Here is a 17,890-nt window from a genome sequence, read left to right as displayed (position 1 = left end):
AAAGGAGATATATATGACATTGGATTGTTCTGTAAGGTTCTCTTGCAAGTATTATTTATGCTAATGAGCAAATAGTACATTGTTTACTGTATAGCAACAAAAATAAAAATTCTAATTATGCAAGATAAAGCCAATTTTATTTAATTTCACATTGATTGGTTTACCCCAGCTATTTTAGCTGGTGAACTGTGAAGCATACAAGGGGCTCGCAAAGAAGTGAGTTGTGTTTATATTAGCATCTAGGTCAGTGACTTGTACTAAATCCACTACTCCAAGATAGCTATTTCTGCTCTATCAACATACCAAAAAAAATCTCTTAAAGCATACCCAAATTTTCACCAAGTGTTCTTCTCTTGCCCCCTCATTTACTGCTTTTTGCACTCTGTTTTATGCCTGTAAGTTCTGATTTTCAGGTGGTCTTTCCTGTTTTTATGTTGCTGTTTGCAATCCTCTTTTATACAAGGAGATTGGGGGGGGGGGGGAAGCCTAGCGTTCTGCCAGTAGTTCGCTGTCTTGCACTTCCTTGCCCCAACTTCCCATGCTGCATTGCACAGCCTGTGGTCAAATCAGCAGGGGGAGAGTATCTGAATGCCTACAATACAACAGAGAGGTCCAGCAGCACTCTTACAAAAAATCCTGTTCAAGGAGAGGGAAAATGAGCTTTGCAAAGCCACTTTCAGGAAGCCATGGACCTATTGCTCCCAACACAGTCCACCAGAAAGGAGAATAGCGGCAGGAACAGCGGTGTAGAAAATGAAAAGAAACTTTATTGCTCCATGTACAGAAACGGCCTGCTTCTGTACATGGAACAATAAAGTTTCTTTTCATTTTCTACACCGTTGTTGCTGCCGCTATTCTCCTTTCTGGCATCTGAATGCCTGTCCCTATGCTCTCCCACACATGTAATATTGTGCACAGTTTTGGGCACCACTATTGAAGAAGGACATTTTCAAGTTTGAGCGGGTTAAAAAATGGACAACTAAGTTAATAGATTGAATGGGTGGACTGCAATACCTAGAAAGGTTATGAAAATTAGGGTTATTTAAAAAGACAGCTGAGGAGCGATCTAATAACTATGTATAAATATATCAGTAAACAATACAGAGATCTCTCCTATCATCTATTTATACCCAGGAAGGACTGTGACTGTAACAAGGGGGCACCCTCTACGTCTAGAGGAAAGAAGGTTTCTACACTAGCATAGAAAAGGGGTTCTTTACAGTAAGAGTAGTGAGACTATGGAACTCTCTGCCTGAGAATGTGGTTATAGTAAACTCACTAACAAAGTTTAAGAAGGGCATGGATTATATTGTTTGCCAGACCTGGAGTTGGGGAAGCATTTTCTTTCCCTTAAATGAGAAGAATTGGCTTCTACTTCATTGTTTTTTTGCCTTTATCTGGATCAACATGGGAAGAGGTAGTAGGCTGAACTAGATGGACATATGTCTTTTTTAAGCCTAACATACTATGATGATTCAGACATTCTGGCCAACTGGTGAGTAAACCAAATACAATGCGTGTACACACAGGAGAGATTGTGCAGATTATTATCACGGTGTCTGCAGATGTCAGCCTGCAGCCTCTGAGTCCATGGAGGTGACCCTGTGAAGATAGCTTCTTTCCCCATTGTTAAGCAAACTCCCCTGTGCCCTTGTTACTACAGAAGCTGTGTGCCTAATGACAGAGAGTGGATTGCAGAGAAACTGGAAGAGAGACCCCTAGTGGCAGCCACTTCAAACACGGTTTACAGTCGTAAAGCAACACAAGTTTTAATGCATGTTGTGTATGTTACAGAAATGATAAGACTAGTACAGGCTAGTACATGAGCATAAATTGCCTGAAAAGGTCACGGATTCTGCTCCATTTAAATTAATGAGTTACTGAGATCTATGTGTAGGAACATCCATAGGTTTCCATAATCCCTGTACGTTGCAGTTGATGATGACTGTCTGGCCACCTCCCAATTTGGAATAGGTCTTCTATCAAGAGAAATTTGTGGGTAAGCTTCTTCAGAAGGGTTCTAAATTGTAACAGAAGTGTAGCACTCACACTTTTTCACTAATAAACATAAATGTAGCTGTTGGCCAAGTACTATATACAACTTTATGCCACAGGAAGAAGGGAGAAACTGTCACCAGATATATCTTCCAGAGGAACAAAGGACTGATCATTTTGTAATCCGATATGCTCAATCCGTATTACCTCCAATGTTTGTAGCCTGAGGAAAGGTCCCAGCAGATTGTCAGGATCTACTTAGTACATGATCAGCTTTACAATTTAGTTATCAGCAGTTGGTATCAGGGACTGCTGCTGTGGGGCATTTGCTGCATGTCACTTGAGAGCTCTATAGACAGGATCCGTATTCTGTACATACGTGTTCCAACTCTCCCATACCTAGAAATTACCTATACTGATGATCAGCATATAAATATGCAATATTCCCTCCTATGGAGCAGCAGTTCTCAAGATCTGGATTGGTTTCAGAAAGTCCAGAGACTACACAATTAGGATACGGCTACAGGGTGACTTTGACTGTAAAACATATGACATGACCAGAGTTCCCGTGCAGCCCTAGCCTAATTCAAGTTTAGGTTTTTTATTTCTTATGATGCTTTGTTGGTTATTTATTGTTGGCTTTGTATTATGCCAGACACGGAAATTAAATCTGTGCTGAAACTTTCAACTTCTTTATTTAGCCAAATAATAGTCATACTTTTAACTTTAAACTTTGCTGCTTTGATCGACGGTTAGCACAGTTCAGCACTCCGCTTGTTCTTAAGTAAATTGTCTATTGTCTATTACATACAATATTAAACAATGCAATCCTGATGTTCTCATTGTCAGATATACCAATGGGGTAAGCTTTGTTTTTTCTTGAGTGCTTCGCTAATTGTTAGTACAGAGCAGAAAGGTTACATATACTTGCATACTTTTCAGATGACGACACTGCACCCCCTTTCGAAATTCCTTTCCTGGTCTCCAAGCTGCCCCACACTTGTGGACTGTGAGGGCAGAACAAGTTGCTTAGTAACTTCAAGAGCTAAACATCTTTCCCATTCATAGGGAGATGCAGCATGTGGAGGGAACCCACGGGGGGCTGTTGCTGATCTGGGCAATGTGATGGAGCTCTCACACTTCTGAACTGGCCTTGTTCTGTTTAAAGGATGGTAGTTTTGTCATAGTCTCATGGCTTTTACCTCCCACAAGGACAAGAGCATCATGGAGGGCTGGCACCGAGCAAAAGAAAAATGTGACAGAACAAGTTCTGGAAACATAAAAGTTTCCACAGAAATAGTGTACACATGATAAAAAAAAATTATTGGCTGACAGTGGATGGAGGGCGAATGCTAATCAAAGAGGGGTTTCTGTGCGTCTACAAAGAGGCACAGAAGCTTTAAGGTAGCACCTGCTGAGAGAGATACTTCTAAAAGAAGCATTGCACACTGGACTGGTAGAAATCTATACTAGGAGTCTGTAGGTGATGTATTCCTGCAGAACAGTCTGCTACATTATTACACAGAGGCATTTTAGGAATTAGGCAAAGAAAAGCACCCTTTGGACGGAAGAGCAGGATTCTAGAGTCTAGATAGGCCAAGCCGCTTCTATCTTGCAGTCAGATTCTGTGTTTGACACAAACAGCCACACTCACAGACTGAGATATACACATACTGGCTCTTTCACACAGTCAACATGCTTCAGGGCAGACAATTTACATCTGAATGATTCACATTTGCATATAATGCATCCGATCTGCATATATCAGATCTCATCTGCATATGAAATGCATGCTGGTGGCCCACCAGTGGCTGAAGCTGAGATTCTTAGACCAAGGTCACAGTGACAAGGTCATAGTGGAGCGCAAGAAGAGCGGCGGATCCCTGGAGAAAGAAGAGGGTAGACCTTACTATCAGTTTCTGTTTACTCTTATATCATTTTTACTTTGTGAGAGGCCTGCTTTCTAAATTTACCAAAAAGGGAAGATTGGACATTTTCACATTAAGTTTGAAATTATGAGGTTTCTGCATTCTGTGACAATCTTATTTATATTATATTTATAATATATGCATGTTGTCCATTTCCCTTGGCCTAAAAACACAGATTGGCTGGCCTTCCTTGCACATATCTGCAGTGCGGTCCATCCACTGCTGTTGCTGCAGCTCCTTAACCAGCTTCATCCTTTGCCTCTCTTATTTACAATAATCATAATTACTAACCATACACTATTCTACCAAAGTAATTGGACATCTGAGTAAGAATCAAAAGTATTTATTTCCATACGTTAATACTTAGTGAGGCGTCTTTTGGCCCTAATGACATTGGATACTCTCCATGGCATACTTTCTACCAACATCTGCTACACTCCAGCTGGTATTTCCCTTCATTCATCTTGCAAATGTCTAATGGGTTCTCTCAAAGAAGATGAGTGCTGTTCATATTTCCTGACCCAACGTTCCAGTTAATCACAAAGAGGTTCAGGTTGGAACTCTGTATAGGCCAGTTCAATTATGGAACAAACATGTTCTCAAACCAAAATAAAACACTGTTGGATTTGTGATAAGGTGCGTTGTTTTGTTGGAAGTATGGCTGACCATTTTCAGAGTATTACTAAACTGTCGGCAGCATATTATTGTTTAGAATGTCAAGGTACATCTTCGTGTTCATGGTTCTTGGCACTACAACCAAAGGACCAAGACAATGCCACGTAAAACATCCTTAGACTATAATGGAACCTCCATTGTACTTAATTGTTGGCACAACACACTCAGGCAAAAGGTGTTCCCCAGGCATCCTTCGCAACCAAGTACAACCATCTGATCTGAAGATGGAGAAGCATGATTTGTCACTCCATACCATGTTCTTCCATTGCTCAACTGTCCAATGACGACTCTCCTTGCATCACTGTAGATGGGCAGGTGCATTTTCTCTGAGAGAGCTCGACAGACATTTGTATAATGAATGGAGGGAAAAACCACCTAAAGTGTACCAAAAGTTAGTAGAAAGTATGCCACAGAGAGTATCGTATGTTATTAGGGCGAAAGGAGGCCCCACTATGTGTAAACATATGGAAATAAATACTTTTGATTCCTGCTCAGATGTCCAATTACTTTGGGTAAGATAATGTATATACATGTATAGATGTGTTCACCTGTCATTAGCTCAAATTTGGTTAAGAACTTTAATCTTTCATGAAACATTCAATACAGTATTGTAATATGCTTCTAAAACCTTTGGCAGGCTGCAGTTCAGAACATAACCACTAGGTGGTCAAATATAGGATAGATATCTCATGACTGAGTATCGACAAATCATGTATTTTTGAAAAGCTCATCATCTTGCAGCGTGCATCAATATGTTGAGTACACTGCTGCAGTCAGCCACTTCCTTCTACTGCTGCAATGAGCTCTTGTCACATAATAAAAGTCTATTTGTGTATGGCAGGCATTAATCTCTCATTAAGGCAGTAAAGTAAAGTGCCTATTGTATCTCCATAGCTAGAGGATTGTTGTCGCCCATTTGGTTATTCCAAGACATTTAAAGGCAGGGTATTATTTTCCAGTTTATAAATGACTATATTTGCCCCTCATCCTGGCATCGGTCATCACATATTCCATCCTTATATTAGTGCACCATGAAAGTAAAAAACTGTTATGGAGGAACTCGCTGCAGAGAAAATGGGTCTAGTTCCTTTCATGCACTTTTTTGGTTTCTTTTCAGGGACTCTTCGGACTTTCTGAGTCAACTGATTCTCTGTGTACTATGTTGTGCTATCCTACCATGTCTGTTTTTGCTCAGATCATCCTTATCCCAATGTGTAGCACATAAAAAAACTTGCACGATGGTTGAAAAAAAAAAACCAACTTGCAGATGCCGCCATCTCTACACTAAATTGTTATGCACTTTCATTGTGAAAGAAGTTGTTAGACATAGAATAGCACCACGGACCTTTTCTGCCTCCTCGCTCACCCATTCTGTTAGCAGGTATTTAGCATTAGCACATTTGTTTTGACATAGGCAGCATTATACTGTCCCCAAGCCATGATGTTCGCCTGCTACACTGCATAATAACATGAATGATTAGACTGAGATTTGTGATTGACATGACACCAAAATCTCTGCTGTAGGCTGCAGTGATGCATTTTGAAGCTGAAGTTATTTTCCAAAAGCTTCCTATGTCCTCCAAGTCAGCCGGATGGAAAGGGGATACGTAGTCTGAAAGCCGATGCCGCCGACGCTCAACTTGTTCTAACTAAAAGTTTGGTCTTTGTCTTGTGCTGACTGCTATTTGCTAAGGACAACAGGTTGTCTGACCCCTCCGCAGCACTGATTAGCTTATAATATAATCAGATCTATACAACAGAATTGTTCTTCTCCCAGTGATAATCTAATAACCGGGGAAATTAGAAGACATAAAGTGGATGAATTTTGGACAGATTTGTTTTACTGTAGTTTTTTTAATTAAAAGAAAAAAAAAATAGAAAAAGACTTTTAATGGACTAATTTTAATTTCGGTATCTCACAATGAGCAGGTTAATTACACCTCGTTAATCAGGACGTGGCACTATGGCACTCAGGTGTCATTTTAAATTTAGACTAATATGGAGTGAACTGCTTGCTTCTCCTATTCCCAGACCCCAACACTTACAGCTTCTCCTAGCATTTACCAAACAGCCTTAAGGTCCACAAATAGGGAGCTGCAGGAGAACACAGATAATCAATTGTTGATGTAAAGGACTCAGCACATGGATATTAAATTACTGAACAATGGTGCCTGCCGAGGGCCTGGATGTCCATTTACTGGATTACATGTACCTTCAACTGCAAACCAATATTTAATTACCTGTCTTTAGGAATCCACGTAGGATGACCATAGACACTAGTTACAGGGCATGGTTGATGCATACGGCCAAAGCCATTGATAGCAGCTGACTAAGATATGGCTCTATTATCTATTTTATACCTTAACCCTTTCCAATTCACTTTGTATCTGCGTTTTCCTAAGGGCCTTACTCTTTTTCTGCGGTTATACAACGGTGCGAAATGCTGGCTAAAGCCAGTACTGCATGAGGTGACACGCTGGATAGGCTCCAACAGCAGAGAGGCTGGCAATATACAGTAACAGTACCCCGACGGACATCTTCCAACATCGGAGCTGTACAGCCTTAAATCATAATGTCTTCAGAGGTCAGACAGTGGATTGGAAAGGGTTAATATTGAACAAAGGCATTTCCACCTAATATTAATTAATATATAAGCATTCATAAAAACTATGGGGGAAAGTTATTAAGCCCAGCATTTCCGATACAAGGCTCAGTACAGTTTTCCCTGGCACATTGTGCACTGAATGCCTGAAGAGTCGCACGCCTTTTTGTGTATTGATCACATCCCCAACACCTCCATGTCTATTTCGGGAAATATATGCCAGGTCTGACCTGGTTTGTATTTCTGGTTTAATTTACGCCAGTTTCTGATGTAAATAATACCACGCCACGCCCCTCCCAACAAGCCTTGCCCAGTTTTCTAAAAAGTTACGGGATTGGCACAGGAAGAAGAAAAGTTTCACATTTTAATGCTAATAACCAAATTTTGCAATTTTTTTTCTATTCCAGAAAAAAAACTGGTGTAAAAACTTTTAGAAATGTGCCCTTATATGTCTGTAGTTGTACACATGCTCTCACTGATGTCATGGTACTTGCACACATTAAAGAGGTGCAGGTCCAAGACACAGAAAAAAGCACTGAATAGGCTAAAGATTGTGCGATATGCAGCAGCATGCATGTCACAGGCAATGTGCAAACCGCAGCCCGCTGCAGCAGGGAGGGCTGGCCTTGTTTGATTGGTAATAAGAGAGCAGCCCAGGGGAGGTTCTGTGAAAACTACAGATTATGCAAGGCTAAGCAGACTTTTGGTTGCCACCCCGTGTGCTCCTGAATTGTTACCATGGATGAACCGGACACATTCCGCCTGATATTTTATTATTCTAAAAGCTGTAATGGACAGCTAAGCGCTGCCTGTAATTGGCTGAGCGCTCAGCCAATCAGCACAGCCCTTTCAGGAGGCGGGGATTTTTGAATCCCCACCTGCTGAAAGTGCTGGACAGCAGTGCAGGGGAACCAGCCGGACAATGCGCCTGAGCGGCGGAGAGGTGAGTAAAGACTTTTTTTTTTGTTTTTTTAACCAGCTAGGGCTGATTTTCAGGAAAGGGCTTATATTTATAAAAATTATGCTGTGGGGGTTGCCACAAAACCACTGCTTTCAATGGGGCCGGCAGCAGCACGGACCCTATTGAAAGCAATGGGATAGCATCCTGGACTTCTGCTACAGCTGTGGCAGAAGTCCGCAATATACTCCATGTTTTCAATGGGGCTAGCACTGCTGCTCCTCTTCTGGCCGGGGATTCAAAAATCCCCGCCTCCTTGAAGTGCTGGCTGTGATTGGCTTTCGCTTAGCCAATCGCAGCCAGCGCTCAATGAACCAATCACTGAGTGCTGGCTATGATTGGCTAAGCGTCAGCCAATAACAGCCAGCGCTTCAAGGAGGCGGGGATTTTTGAATCCCCGGCCAGAAGAGGAGAAGATCCCTGCCGGGGACCTGAGAGAAGATGAGGCCAGGCTGACAGTGCGGGAGAGTTTTTTTTATTTTTTGCAGCCAAGGCTTAAATTTCAGCTTTGACAACAGGATTTCCTACTGTCGAAGTTGCATCACATCGCACGAAAATCGCGTTTTCGTGCGATGCAGCAGAGAGGAGGCCTACATAGGGAAACATGGACTACAAAACCTCACGAGTCGCGTGCATATAGTGTGAGGTTTTTGTGTTGTTTTGTAGCATGCTACAAAACATTGCATGTGTGAAGTAGCCCATAGGAAAGCATGGGCTTTTCATACATGCGATTTGTAGCATTGTAGCAACGCTAGAAAATCGCAAGACTTTGTCACCCGTGTGAACGAGGCCTAATTGAGGGTTGGAGGATTTTCAGCCCAGCACAGGATAAACAGGTGTGTTGGTCATAATGGTAGAAGTATCACAGTAGTGCAGAGAGCACTATCATTACACTCTGCAAGAGTGGAAATGGCTTCTCTGGAGTGATTCAGTGCTAAATTTAAAATTTGTTGGATGATGATCAATGGTCATGGCGAAGACTGGCCCTCTTGTACCAGGGGATTGTGGTGTTCTCAATTTGCAGCACTAGTTTGTCTTTTAGCATGACAGTGTCACAAGGCATGAATTGAGAAAAGAAAAAATGTTTTGACTAGTTGCCAATTTTGACTGTTTCAAAATTTAGCAAAAATTGGTATTGGTCAAGAACATTATTGTCCTTGACACAAAACTTTCTTTGTTTTCATTCTCAAATAAAATACTGTACCTAGTAATTTATTTGTTCATCGCCTACTTCTTTTCTTCTCTTACTTGTTCTTTTATATCATTACAGTATTCCATTCTAATAAACTTCAGAGAACACTCCAGGGAAACCTAAGACACTTATTTTAAGTGGGGGCCTTGAAAGACCTATACACCACTTCTGTCTTTGCCTATATACCAGGGCCTGCTATAGGCATAATGCAGTGAGGGACATTTTCTAAGCCATGGCACAATGTGTGCCAAAAAACAGGCATACATGTCTTGGGAAAAATTTATTATATGTTTCCAACCCCTATGTGCCTCATTAGACAATTATGGAAAGTGGTGGTGTGGCTTAAAATACACCAAATTGTGGCAACATTTTGATTCAAAATTTTGGACTAAAGTAAGTCAGCCCAGTGGGGGCGTAAGGAAGAAAAAAGTGTCTAACATGTCTAGCAAGATGCACCAAATCTGTCACACACAGTGCGCCAATGATGAGTTTCGCACATATTCTTAAAGAGACAATATTAATAAATCTGCCTTGGGTATCTGTTTTTTCTAGTGCGGTCCTAAAAAGGCAGTAAATAAATCTAAGGGTGCAGTCACACGAGCTTAGGCGTATTTACGTTCGCACGTGCGCAGCGTATAATCGCCGGAAAGAACGTTTTTCGTCGATCATGACCAGAGCTAGAAAGCGTATTATCGTTTGTTCCTACTTTGCAAACTATCTTTTCGGCCATCGAATATGCGTTGGCGCGTATTTCGGTCGCATGTGTTCCGTTTTTTTTTTCGGGTTGTCGTTTTTACGCGCCGTAAAATCGCCCGTGCGAACGAATACATTCGAAACGAACGCCTCAGATGGTCACGTATATACGATTGGGCGCAAAAACGCGCCGTTTATGCGCTCGTGTGAACGCACCCTAAAGGAAATACTGTCATTATTAAATGTTTAAAAATAATCTGTGGGGTCCCTAATTATGCCTGGATTGTTGACACTGCAGTATAGACACATGCAGGCTGATTTCAGTAGTCTGTCACTTCAACTGTTCAGTTCAGGAGTTTTTGAAAACTTTTAAAATCTTTCAGCAAGCTGCAAAGATGCCTCCTCATTAATATCCATTGCTTATCCCACCTCTCCCATTGATTTATCTTTCTGTACTATGGTATATAAGGAGGGGCCTGTCAATCAGCAGTGGTGAGGCAGGGTGAATATATATATGATCAGACTCCTCGTTTCAGCTCGCTACAAACCTTGAAATATACATTTTCAAAAACTCCTGAAGTGATCAGTGTGTATGTCGTTATACTGTAGTGCCCACAACCTGGACACCATTAGGGACCTGACAGGTCCTCTTTAATATTTAGTCTATTGCAGGTACGTAATGATGACATAGAACAGTTTGGTGATATGTACAGTGTACAGACTCTATAGGATGGCCTGAGCACTGTACTTGTGCTCCTTGTGACTAGAGTAGAGCTTGAAGAAGGCCAGCAAGGCCGCAACGTTGCGTCTCTATGTAATGGGGTAATAAAGGCGGTTTTTGTATTTTCCTACATCCGCCTATGCTGCCAGTTCATTATTTGTATAGAGTAGAACACATAGTGAGCACTGGGCAGGTAGACATTTCACCACCTAGTACTAGAATTCAATAGAGTTTGATGGATACAGTCCAACATGATCTTTTGTGACTCTGTGCTGAAGCCATATAGATTTTATGTTATGAAAATGAGTGTCTTTTACTAAAGAGGTTCTTTTATTAGTTCTAGGATCCCAGAGGAGAAGAAGTCCCAGCTCTGTGGCCATTGATGTCTTTGACTCTCATCTTGGGAGTCACATTCTGCAGGTACAGAACATGCTTCATGTTATATAGTCAAAATGCATAATGACACCTTATGATTCTTGATTAAAATGTATTTACTGTAGCATTAAATGATCACAAACCTTCTGATAGGTTTTTACTTCAATGCAGTTTTAGAGTCTATAAAATTAGTATGGATCTGGAAAGCTTTTATCTATTATATATAATGGCTGTTGCTGACAGTATATTTACTTTACAAGTGATTTTTTCTCAGCAAGAGAATCCAAGTAATCTTGTAGATATACCTTTTAATGGCTAACAAAAATACATGCTGTTTAGCTAGCTTTCGATCCTTTCAGGGTTCTTCCTCAGGCTTATGGAAGAACTCTGCATAGGTTTGAAAGCTCGCTATAACATCATGTATTTTTGTTAGCCATTAAAATGTATCATATCTACAATATAAGTAATATTTTGCTCTACTGCCTAACAGTACCAAATTTTTTTCGTTTTACTTTACAAGTAGCATGTTGTTATCTTCAGTCGATGAAAAGGATAAGTGAATCCTTTTAGAATTACTTGGATTTATTGCAGTAAATATTAATAAAATGTGATCCCACTAACTAACTAATTCACAATTATAGACAGATACAATTAAACTAAAGTAATAACACACTAACACTTGTAAAGTTTGCGTATTTTATTGAGCACGTTGAGTACACATCTACACTGCAAGTTGAAAAGGTAAGTGAACTTCTGTGTTACTGACTTCTCCAAGAGCTAATTGGCAAAAAGATTTCCGTTAATTAAAGGTGCAAGTTTTACAGGTGCTTTGCCTATAAAATAAAGGCACATAATGAATGGTTAATGACAAATCTGTTCTCCTAAAGAAAGATTGGTTAGTCTGAGCATTGTCTTGAACCAAACAGCTTTTATAGAGACACATGAAGCTGGTTACAAAAGAAAGAAAGTGTTGCTCAAAATCTGTGTGTACATCAATTTACTTTTCGACAAATTATCTATAAATGGAGACATTCAGGACTGTTGCTACTATCCGTATAGATGAGCATCCTGTCCTTTAAGAGCACAGTAGGCAATCCTCAAATAACTCAAGAATAACAGCAAAAGACCCACAGACGACTTTACAAAATGTAAAAAAAAAGAACTCTATTTGTGTGTCCACACCCTTATTCGAGTCTAACATTGACTTGCAGGAATGCTGCCTTCCAATAGGTGGTGCTACGAAGGTATTGTTCCTTCTCCCTTATTTGCATATTACCCAGAAGAGCATGAATGGCCTTATAAGTCTCATCACTTGCTTACCTTCTAGGTGCACTCCCTAAGGAGAAAAGATAGCATTCCTGACCAACATCATAGGACTCTCGTTAGCCAAGCCAAAAACCTACTACACACTGATGAGGGGCAAACACCCCAAAATAGCTGTCTGTGTATGGATTCTGGCTTGGCTTTCAATTCCCAGTCATTGGCTTGTATAAAAAGTCTAACATTGACTTGCAGGAATGTTGCCTTCCAATAGGTGGCGCTGCAGGAATATTGTTCCATCTCCCTTATTCGCTATATTAGAAAAACACTGCACAAGAAGGCAGCTGCTGCTGTCCGAGAAAACATTGTGACGCATATCGAGTTTGTCTTAGACCACCTGGGTGTTCCACAACAATTCTGGCAAAATGTTCTGAGGACAGATGAGACAAACGTGGAACTTTTTTTGCATAATGTGTTTGGAGAAAAAATGATAACTGCACACCAACACCAAAAACATCATCTCAACTGGGAGGCGTAGTAGAAGGAGCATCATGGTTTGGGACTGCTTTGCTGCCTTATCACACAGGTGCCTGAAACACGTTTGCATGGAGAAGTAGTCCAAAATTTGTCGTCCAAAATCTTATTTGCAGCTACCTGAAAAGTTTGGTGGAGGTGATCACTGCTAAAGAGATATAAAGGGTATTTTATGTAAGGTTCACTTACTATTGCTCCCTGCTCTGTAGATGTGTACTCCATGCACTCCATAAAAGACATGCACTGTACAACTGTTTGTGTGCTATTAGTGAGGTTACTGTGACACCTGCATTAGGGTCAGTTCAGGGTTTCTGTTTCTCTGTTCCATTTTTGGAGGAGAGAAAATTGTATAAATTGGAAAAAAATGAGTTTTTTTCTCCATTATTTTAATAGGGTTTCAATAAAACAAAAAGGCTTCTGTTTGCTTCCATTCCATTAAGTTTCTGGGTTTTTTTTTTAACGGACAAATAACGCTGCAGTCTGTGTTACTTTCCAGTCCATAAAAAACGGAAACCTGATGGAATGGCAGCAAACACAAGCCTTTCCGCTCTATTGAAACCTCATTGAAATTAATGGGGAAAAAAACGTATCTGTTTTTTTCCATTTTATTTCAGTTTCTCTCCTCCAAAACCAGAGCAGAGAAACGGAAACCCTGAACTGACCCTAACGCAGGTGTGAAGGAAGCCTTAGATTATGTTTGTCTATGCTTGTGACTTAGGAAACAATCAGACTACATTTTTATTAGTAAAAACCAGGTGGTTTCTAAGGCCTCCCTCACACAGGGCGTTTGCAGAAACGCAGCGTTTTTCAACGCTGCGTTTACTGCTGATTCCGCCCGGTTTCAGCAGCGCTGGCATACTCACCTAGCCGCTGCAGTCCAGGTCGCAGCCGCTGGTCTCTGCCGCTGATTAGGGCTTCCCCTGCACCCCCAAGTCTATTGCCATAGGCCAGGTTTGAGAACCCCGCCTCCAGCAATAGAGTGCTGTGATTATTTGTCGGCGCTAGCTCGATGCCCAATCACAGCCCTTCATTGACTGTCTCAGCCAATCAGAGCTTGCCGGCGCTGATTGGCTGAGACAGTCAATGAAGGGCTGTGATTGGGCATCGAGCGCGCCGACAACCAATCACAGCACTCTATTGCTGGAGGCGGGGTTCTCAAACCTGGCCTACAGCAATAGACTTGGGAGTGTAGGAGAAGCCCGGATCAGCTGCAGAGACCAGCGGCCGCGAGCCGGACCGCAGCGGCTAGGTGAGTATTACTTTCTTTTTTTCTCTAGCCTAGCTGGAACTGATTTTTGGGGCAGGGCTTCTATTGCAGGCCCTCAGCCCCAAAAATCGGTGAGCGGTTAACGCTGCCAAAAACACGGCACCAAGTGTTGCCACGTTTTCAGCAGTGCTGAAACCGCTGCTAATTTATTTTAATGGGCGACGCAGGGCTGAAAACGCCCAAAAATAGAACATGCATCGCTGTCAAAGCGCAGTGTTGGAAGGCACTGTGTTTTCAGCCCTGTGTGAGCAGCCCCATTGAAATGAATGGGTGCATTGTACAGCGTTTAGCGCTAGGCTGAAAAGGCAGCGTTAAACGCTGTACAAAACGCCCTGTGTGAGGGAGGCCTAAGACCACATGCACACAGCCGGGTTGGATTCCGGCTGTGAGATCTTGCAGTGAAATCCAACCCTGTGCCGGCTTTCGACCCCTGCGTACCTGTCTCGGATGCACTGTGGATGTGTCGGCTGGCACGCTTGCATACATGCGCAGTGCAGGGAATGAGGCATCGGCGATGAAGTGGACCTACGGCAATTTCGAAATTGACATTTCGGAATCGCAGCGGGACACTGTTTCGACTGTTTTGACTGCAATGGAAACCGTCTGTGCAAGTCTTGCACAAAAGTAGAGCATGCTGCGATTCTTCCGCAAGCGAAAATTGCAAGTGATTTCCACTCGTGTGCATTGAAAAATCATTTTACATTGCATGCTATGGACGGACATTGCTGCGGGATTCACGGTGGGCGTCCGGCCGTGAATTCCGCAGCAAAAATCCGTCCATGTGCATTGAGCCTAAGGGTTTACTTAATTCTTCTGTTAGAACCAATGCAATAGGCATCTTTTCTTTCACTGGTGTAGGCATGCAGTAAGACATTTGTTGTGTGCCATTAAAATAAGCCAAACAGTCTGAAGATTCCTTCCAGTTTAATTTCACCTTCTTACAGTTGTAGGGGATGTTCAGTCATCTGCCGCCACTTTATATCTCTGCTGGTCTGTTTTGCATTTGCTTTATCCAAATATGCTTATTCAATATTGTTTTTCCTCTCCATCACGCGCAGAGCAGAAATGGCAGCCTATGATGGTACCATGCCAAAGACCGCCTTTCCTTGTTTCATAGTCCTAAAACAACTATGTCAGCTCGTGGCGAGGTCCAGCTGTCACTGCCCACTGTCCTACTGACTTGTACCCATTAAAGGGATTGTCTGGTATCAATAAATATGCAAAGTACCGTGGCATCACGATTGGTTCTTTTAGCTTTTTTGTAATAGTAGAAAACAACCTATGTTACAGCAGAGCTCTGCTCAATGTCCTTCTCTTCTTCACATGCTTCTCTGCTGGTGGGATTGTTCTTTATATTAGAAAGCTCCTTCCCTTGGAGTGCTGCCTCTTTCTCCATTTTTCGGGATTTGTTGTTTAGGCTATGTGATTGTTATAGCTGCTATTTAAAATCCCACTATTCTTTTGTGACGTGGAGCCGCTGCTAGTAGTTATCATATGCGCATGCTCAGTTCACATTAACACTTGCTGTGTGCAGATCAGTACAGTAGATGTTACCGTCGTATGGCAGATGATGTGATCATTTAGCACCATACATAGTTTTTCCATCTATGTTGTGCTGCATATACTGTAAATTGGAGAATCCAGTCCCAGGCTTATCTTGCATTCCAGTTGGTGGAAATCCTTATGATGAAAATGGATCCCGTACATGGGTAATGAGATCATGGGGACTGAAACCACAGTAGGTACTAGCTAGTGATACCCATTCCCAGTTTTGTCATACAACTACTGAATAGAGTACTGCTGTATGAAAGTGGCCTAAGTACTTACTGGGAAATGTTGGTTAGTTGGGTCCTATCAATAGTGAATTAGGTAAACATTTATTGCTAGCTGGTTTAGATGCCACAGGAGGTGGTGAGTTCTCCTTCAATGGAAGTTTCAATCAGAGACTGGACAGACATCTGTCTGGGATGATTTAATGACTCTTAAAGTGGGTTGTACCCGATGACCCTGGAGGTCCTTTCCAACTCTACCATTCTAGGATTCTATGTTAGGGACCATGACAAAATAAGCATTTTCTGAACATCTTTAATACCCAATAGCCAGCACCCTAAGCTCACGCAGTGTGATTCCGTCAGGGGATTCCATCGTAGCTGCCAAAAATAGCACTGTGACGGAACCCCGGAAAGGAAGCATTCATTGTATCAGTGAAATGGACACCACTTTGGGTCCGATTTACAAGGGTTCCGTTTGTTTCTGTTCGATTTAGAGTATAGAATAACAATGCTGTTTTCGGCAACTGTGACGGACCCACAGCGTAGTAATGCTATGGGAACATTCCTGAATTGTGGGCAGAAATATAAATATATGTTTTTTTCTGTGATTTCTGTGAGTCTATTTAAAATCTTTCAATGCGTTTTTTTTTTCATTCTACAAACTTTTAGGGTTTTTTTTGTTATTTATTTTTTTTTAACAACATCAATAACCTTTCTTCACTCTTGTGACTTCTCTTTAGCCATACTTCAGCAAGCAAACTCTCTCGTTCTGCAACCTCCGTCTCTTGGATATACACTTAATTTAAATACTTGATGAGATTGCAGGGAGACACATGTGAAACTGTGCTTTAGGTGTGCTTGTTCTTTCCGTAAGACCAGATCTCTTGTGGAATGAAGGTGGTTAAGGTGAAGACAGGGCAAGACTGTCTTAAGTGATACTAATTAATCACTAGCAGGATTATGACAAGCACACAGTAGACTAAAACATTATGCTTGTGTGTGTGTGCATACATATTTATAATATATACATACATACACCCCTGTTATGGTGGTAATTGAACAATGAGGCTACATCCACAAGGCGAATGAGATGGAGGTCCGTGAAAATCTGACCTACGTCGCACTCAGTTTTTTTCAGAGATTTTTCTGCAATTGCAATGCATTTTGGTTTAAAAACACTTTGCATTGCTGTACACACATTTTTCACGCACATAAAAAAATTGCATTTGTGCGACCACTAATTAAAATGGTAAAAACCGCATTGCACTGGCATGCGCGTACGATGCAATTTTTTCACACTCCCATAGGACATAATGAGTGACTCTTGAATCACCCAAAATAGGTCATGCTGCGATTTTTCGATTCTCAGTCCAAAATAAAAATCGTTCATGTAAATTAACCCAATGAATGGGTTCTTTTCACATGCAAGTTCTGTCCTTGCAGTCAGACAGGACTCGCACGTGAAAATGGTTTGCACCCTGACAAAGGAAGCATCGGTGCTCGTGTTCTTCTGAGGAACACATCGCACTGAAAGCTCAGGAACGGGTTAAGTCAGAATCGCTCTTTCGCAGACACCTCTGATCAATTGGTAGATGAATGGATGGCTGCAGCCCCAGCACTGACATTTAAACCAGGCATCTGCCTGTGATTGATAAAGTCCCGCAGGTGGCCATCACCGCTGGGAGGGCAGGAAAGGGAGTATACATACATCGCAGTATCCTTACACCCCATTCTAGGGCATGGACAGAATAAAGCAGGCAGTCCGAAATATGCAACTTTAGCTCAAAAACCCTGTTATAAAACAGAAGCTTCACATTTTTTGTGAATTTGGCATCTATTTCATTTGAGATAATGTAATAGTTTATATACAGTCTAGTGCAAAACCACATATAACAAATCATATATACCATATATGATG

The 17,890-nt window shown here is 41.6% G+C and overlaps 1 protein-coding gene across 2 annotated transcripts in view; it reads left to right on the top strand.

Moving 5' to 3' along the window:
* The window catches only part of NPAS3 (neuronal PAS domain protein 3), a 459,032-nt gene that overhangs the window by 282,463 nt on the left and 158,679 nt on the right, over window positions 1-17,890 (top strand). For both annotated transcript variants that reach the window (XM_066608554.1, XM_066608553.1), the window contains exon 4: window positions 11,102-11,184. In XM_066608554.1, coding sequence (XP_066464651.1) covers window positions 11,102-11,184 — 83 coding nt within the window. The remainder of the gene's footprint in view (window positions 1-11,101; window positions 11,185-17,890) is intronic.

Source organism: Eleutherodactylus coqui, chromosome 6, assembly GCF_035609145.1.
Source record: "Eleutherodactylus coqui strain aEleCoq1 chromosome 6, aEleCoq1.hap1, whole genome shotgun sequence".
NCBI classification, from domain to species: domain Eukaryota; kingdom Metazoa; phylum Chordata; class Amphibia; order Anura; family Eleutherodactylidae; genus Eleutherodactylus; species Eleutherodactylus coqui.
The sequence above is the reverse complement of the archived record's forward strand: the minus strand, read 5'-3'. Positions and strand labels throughout refer to the sequence as shown.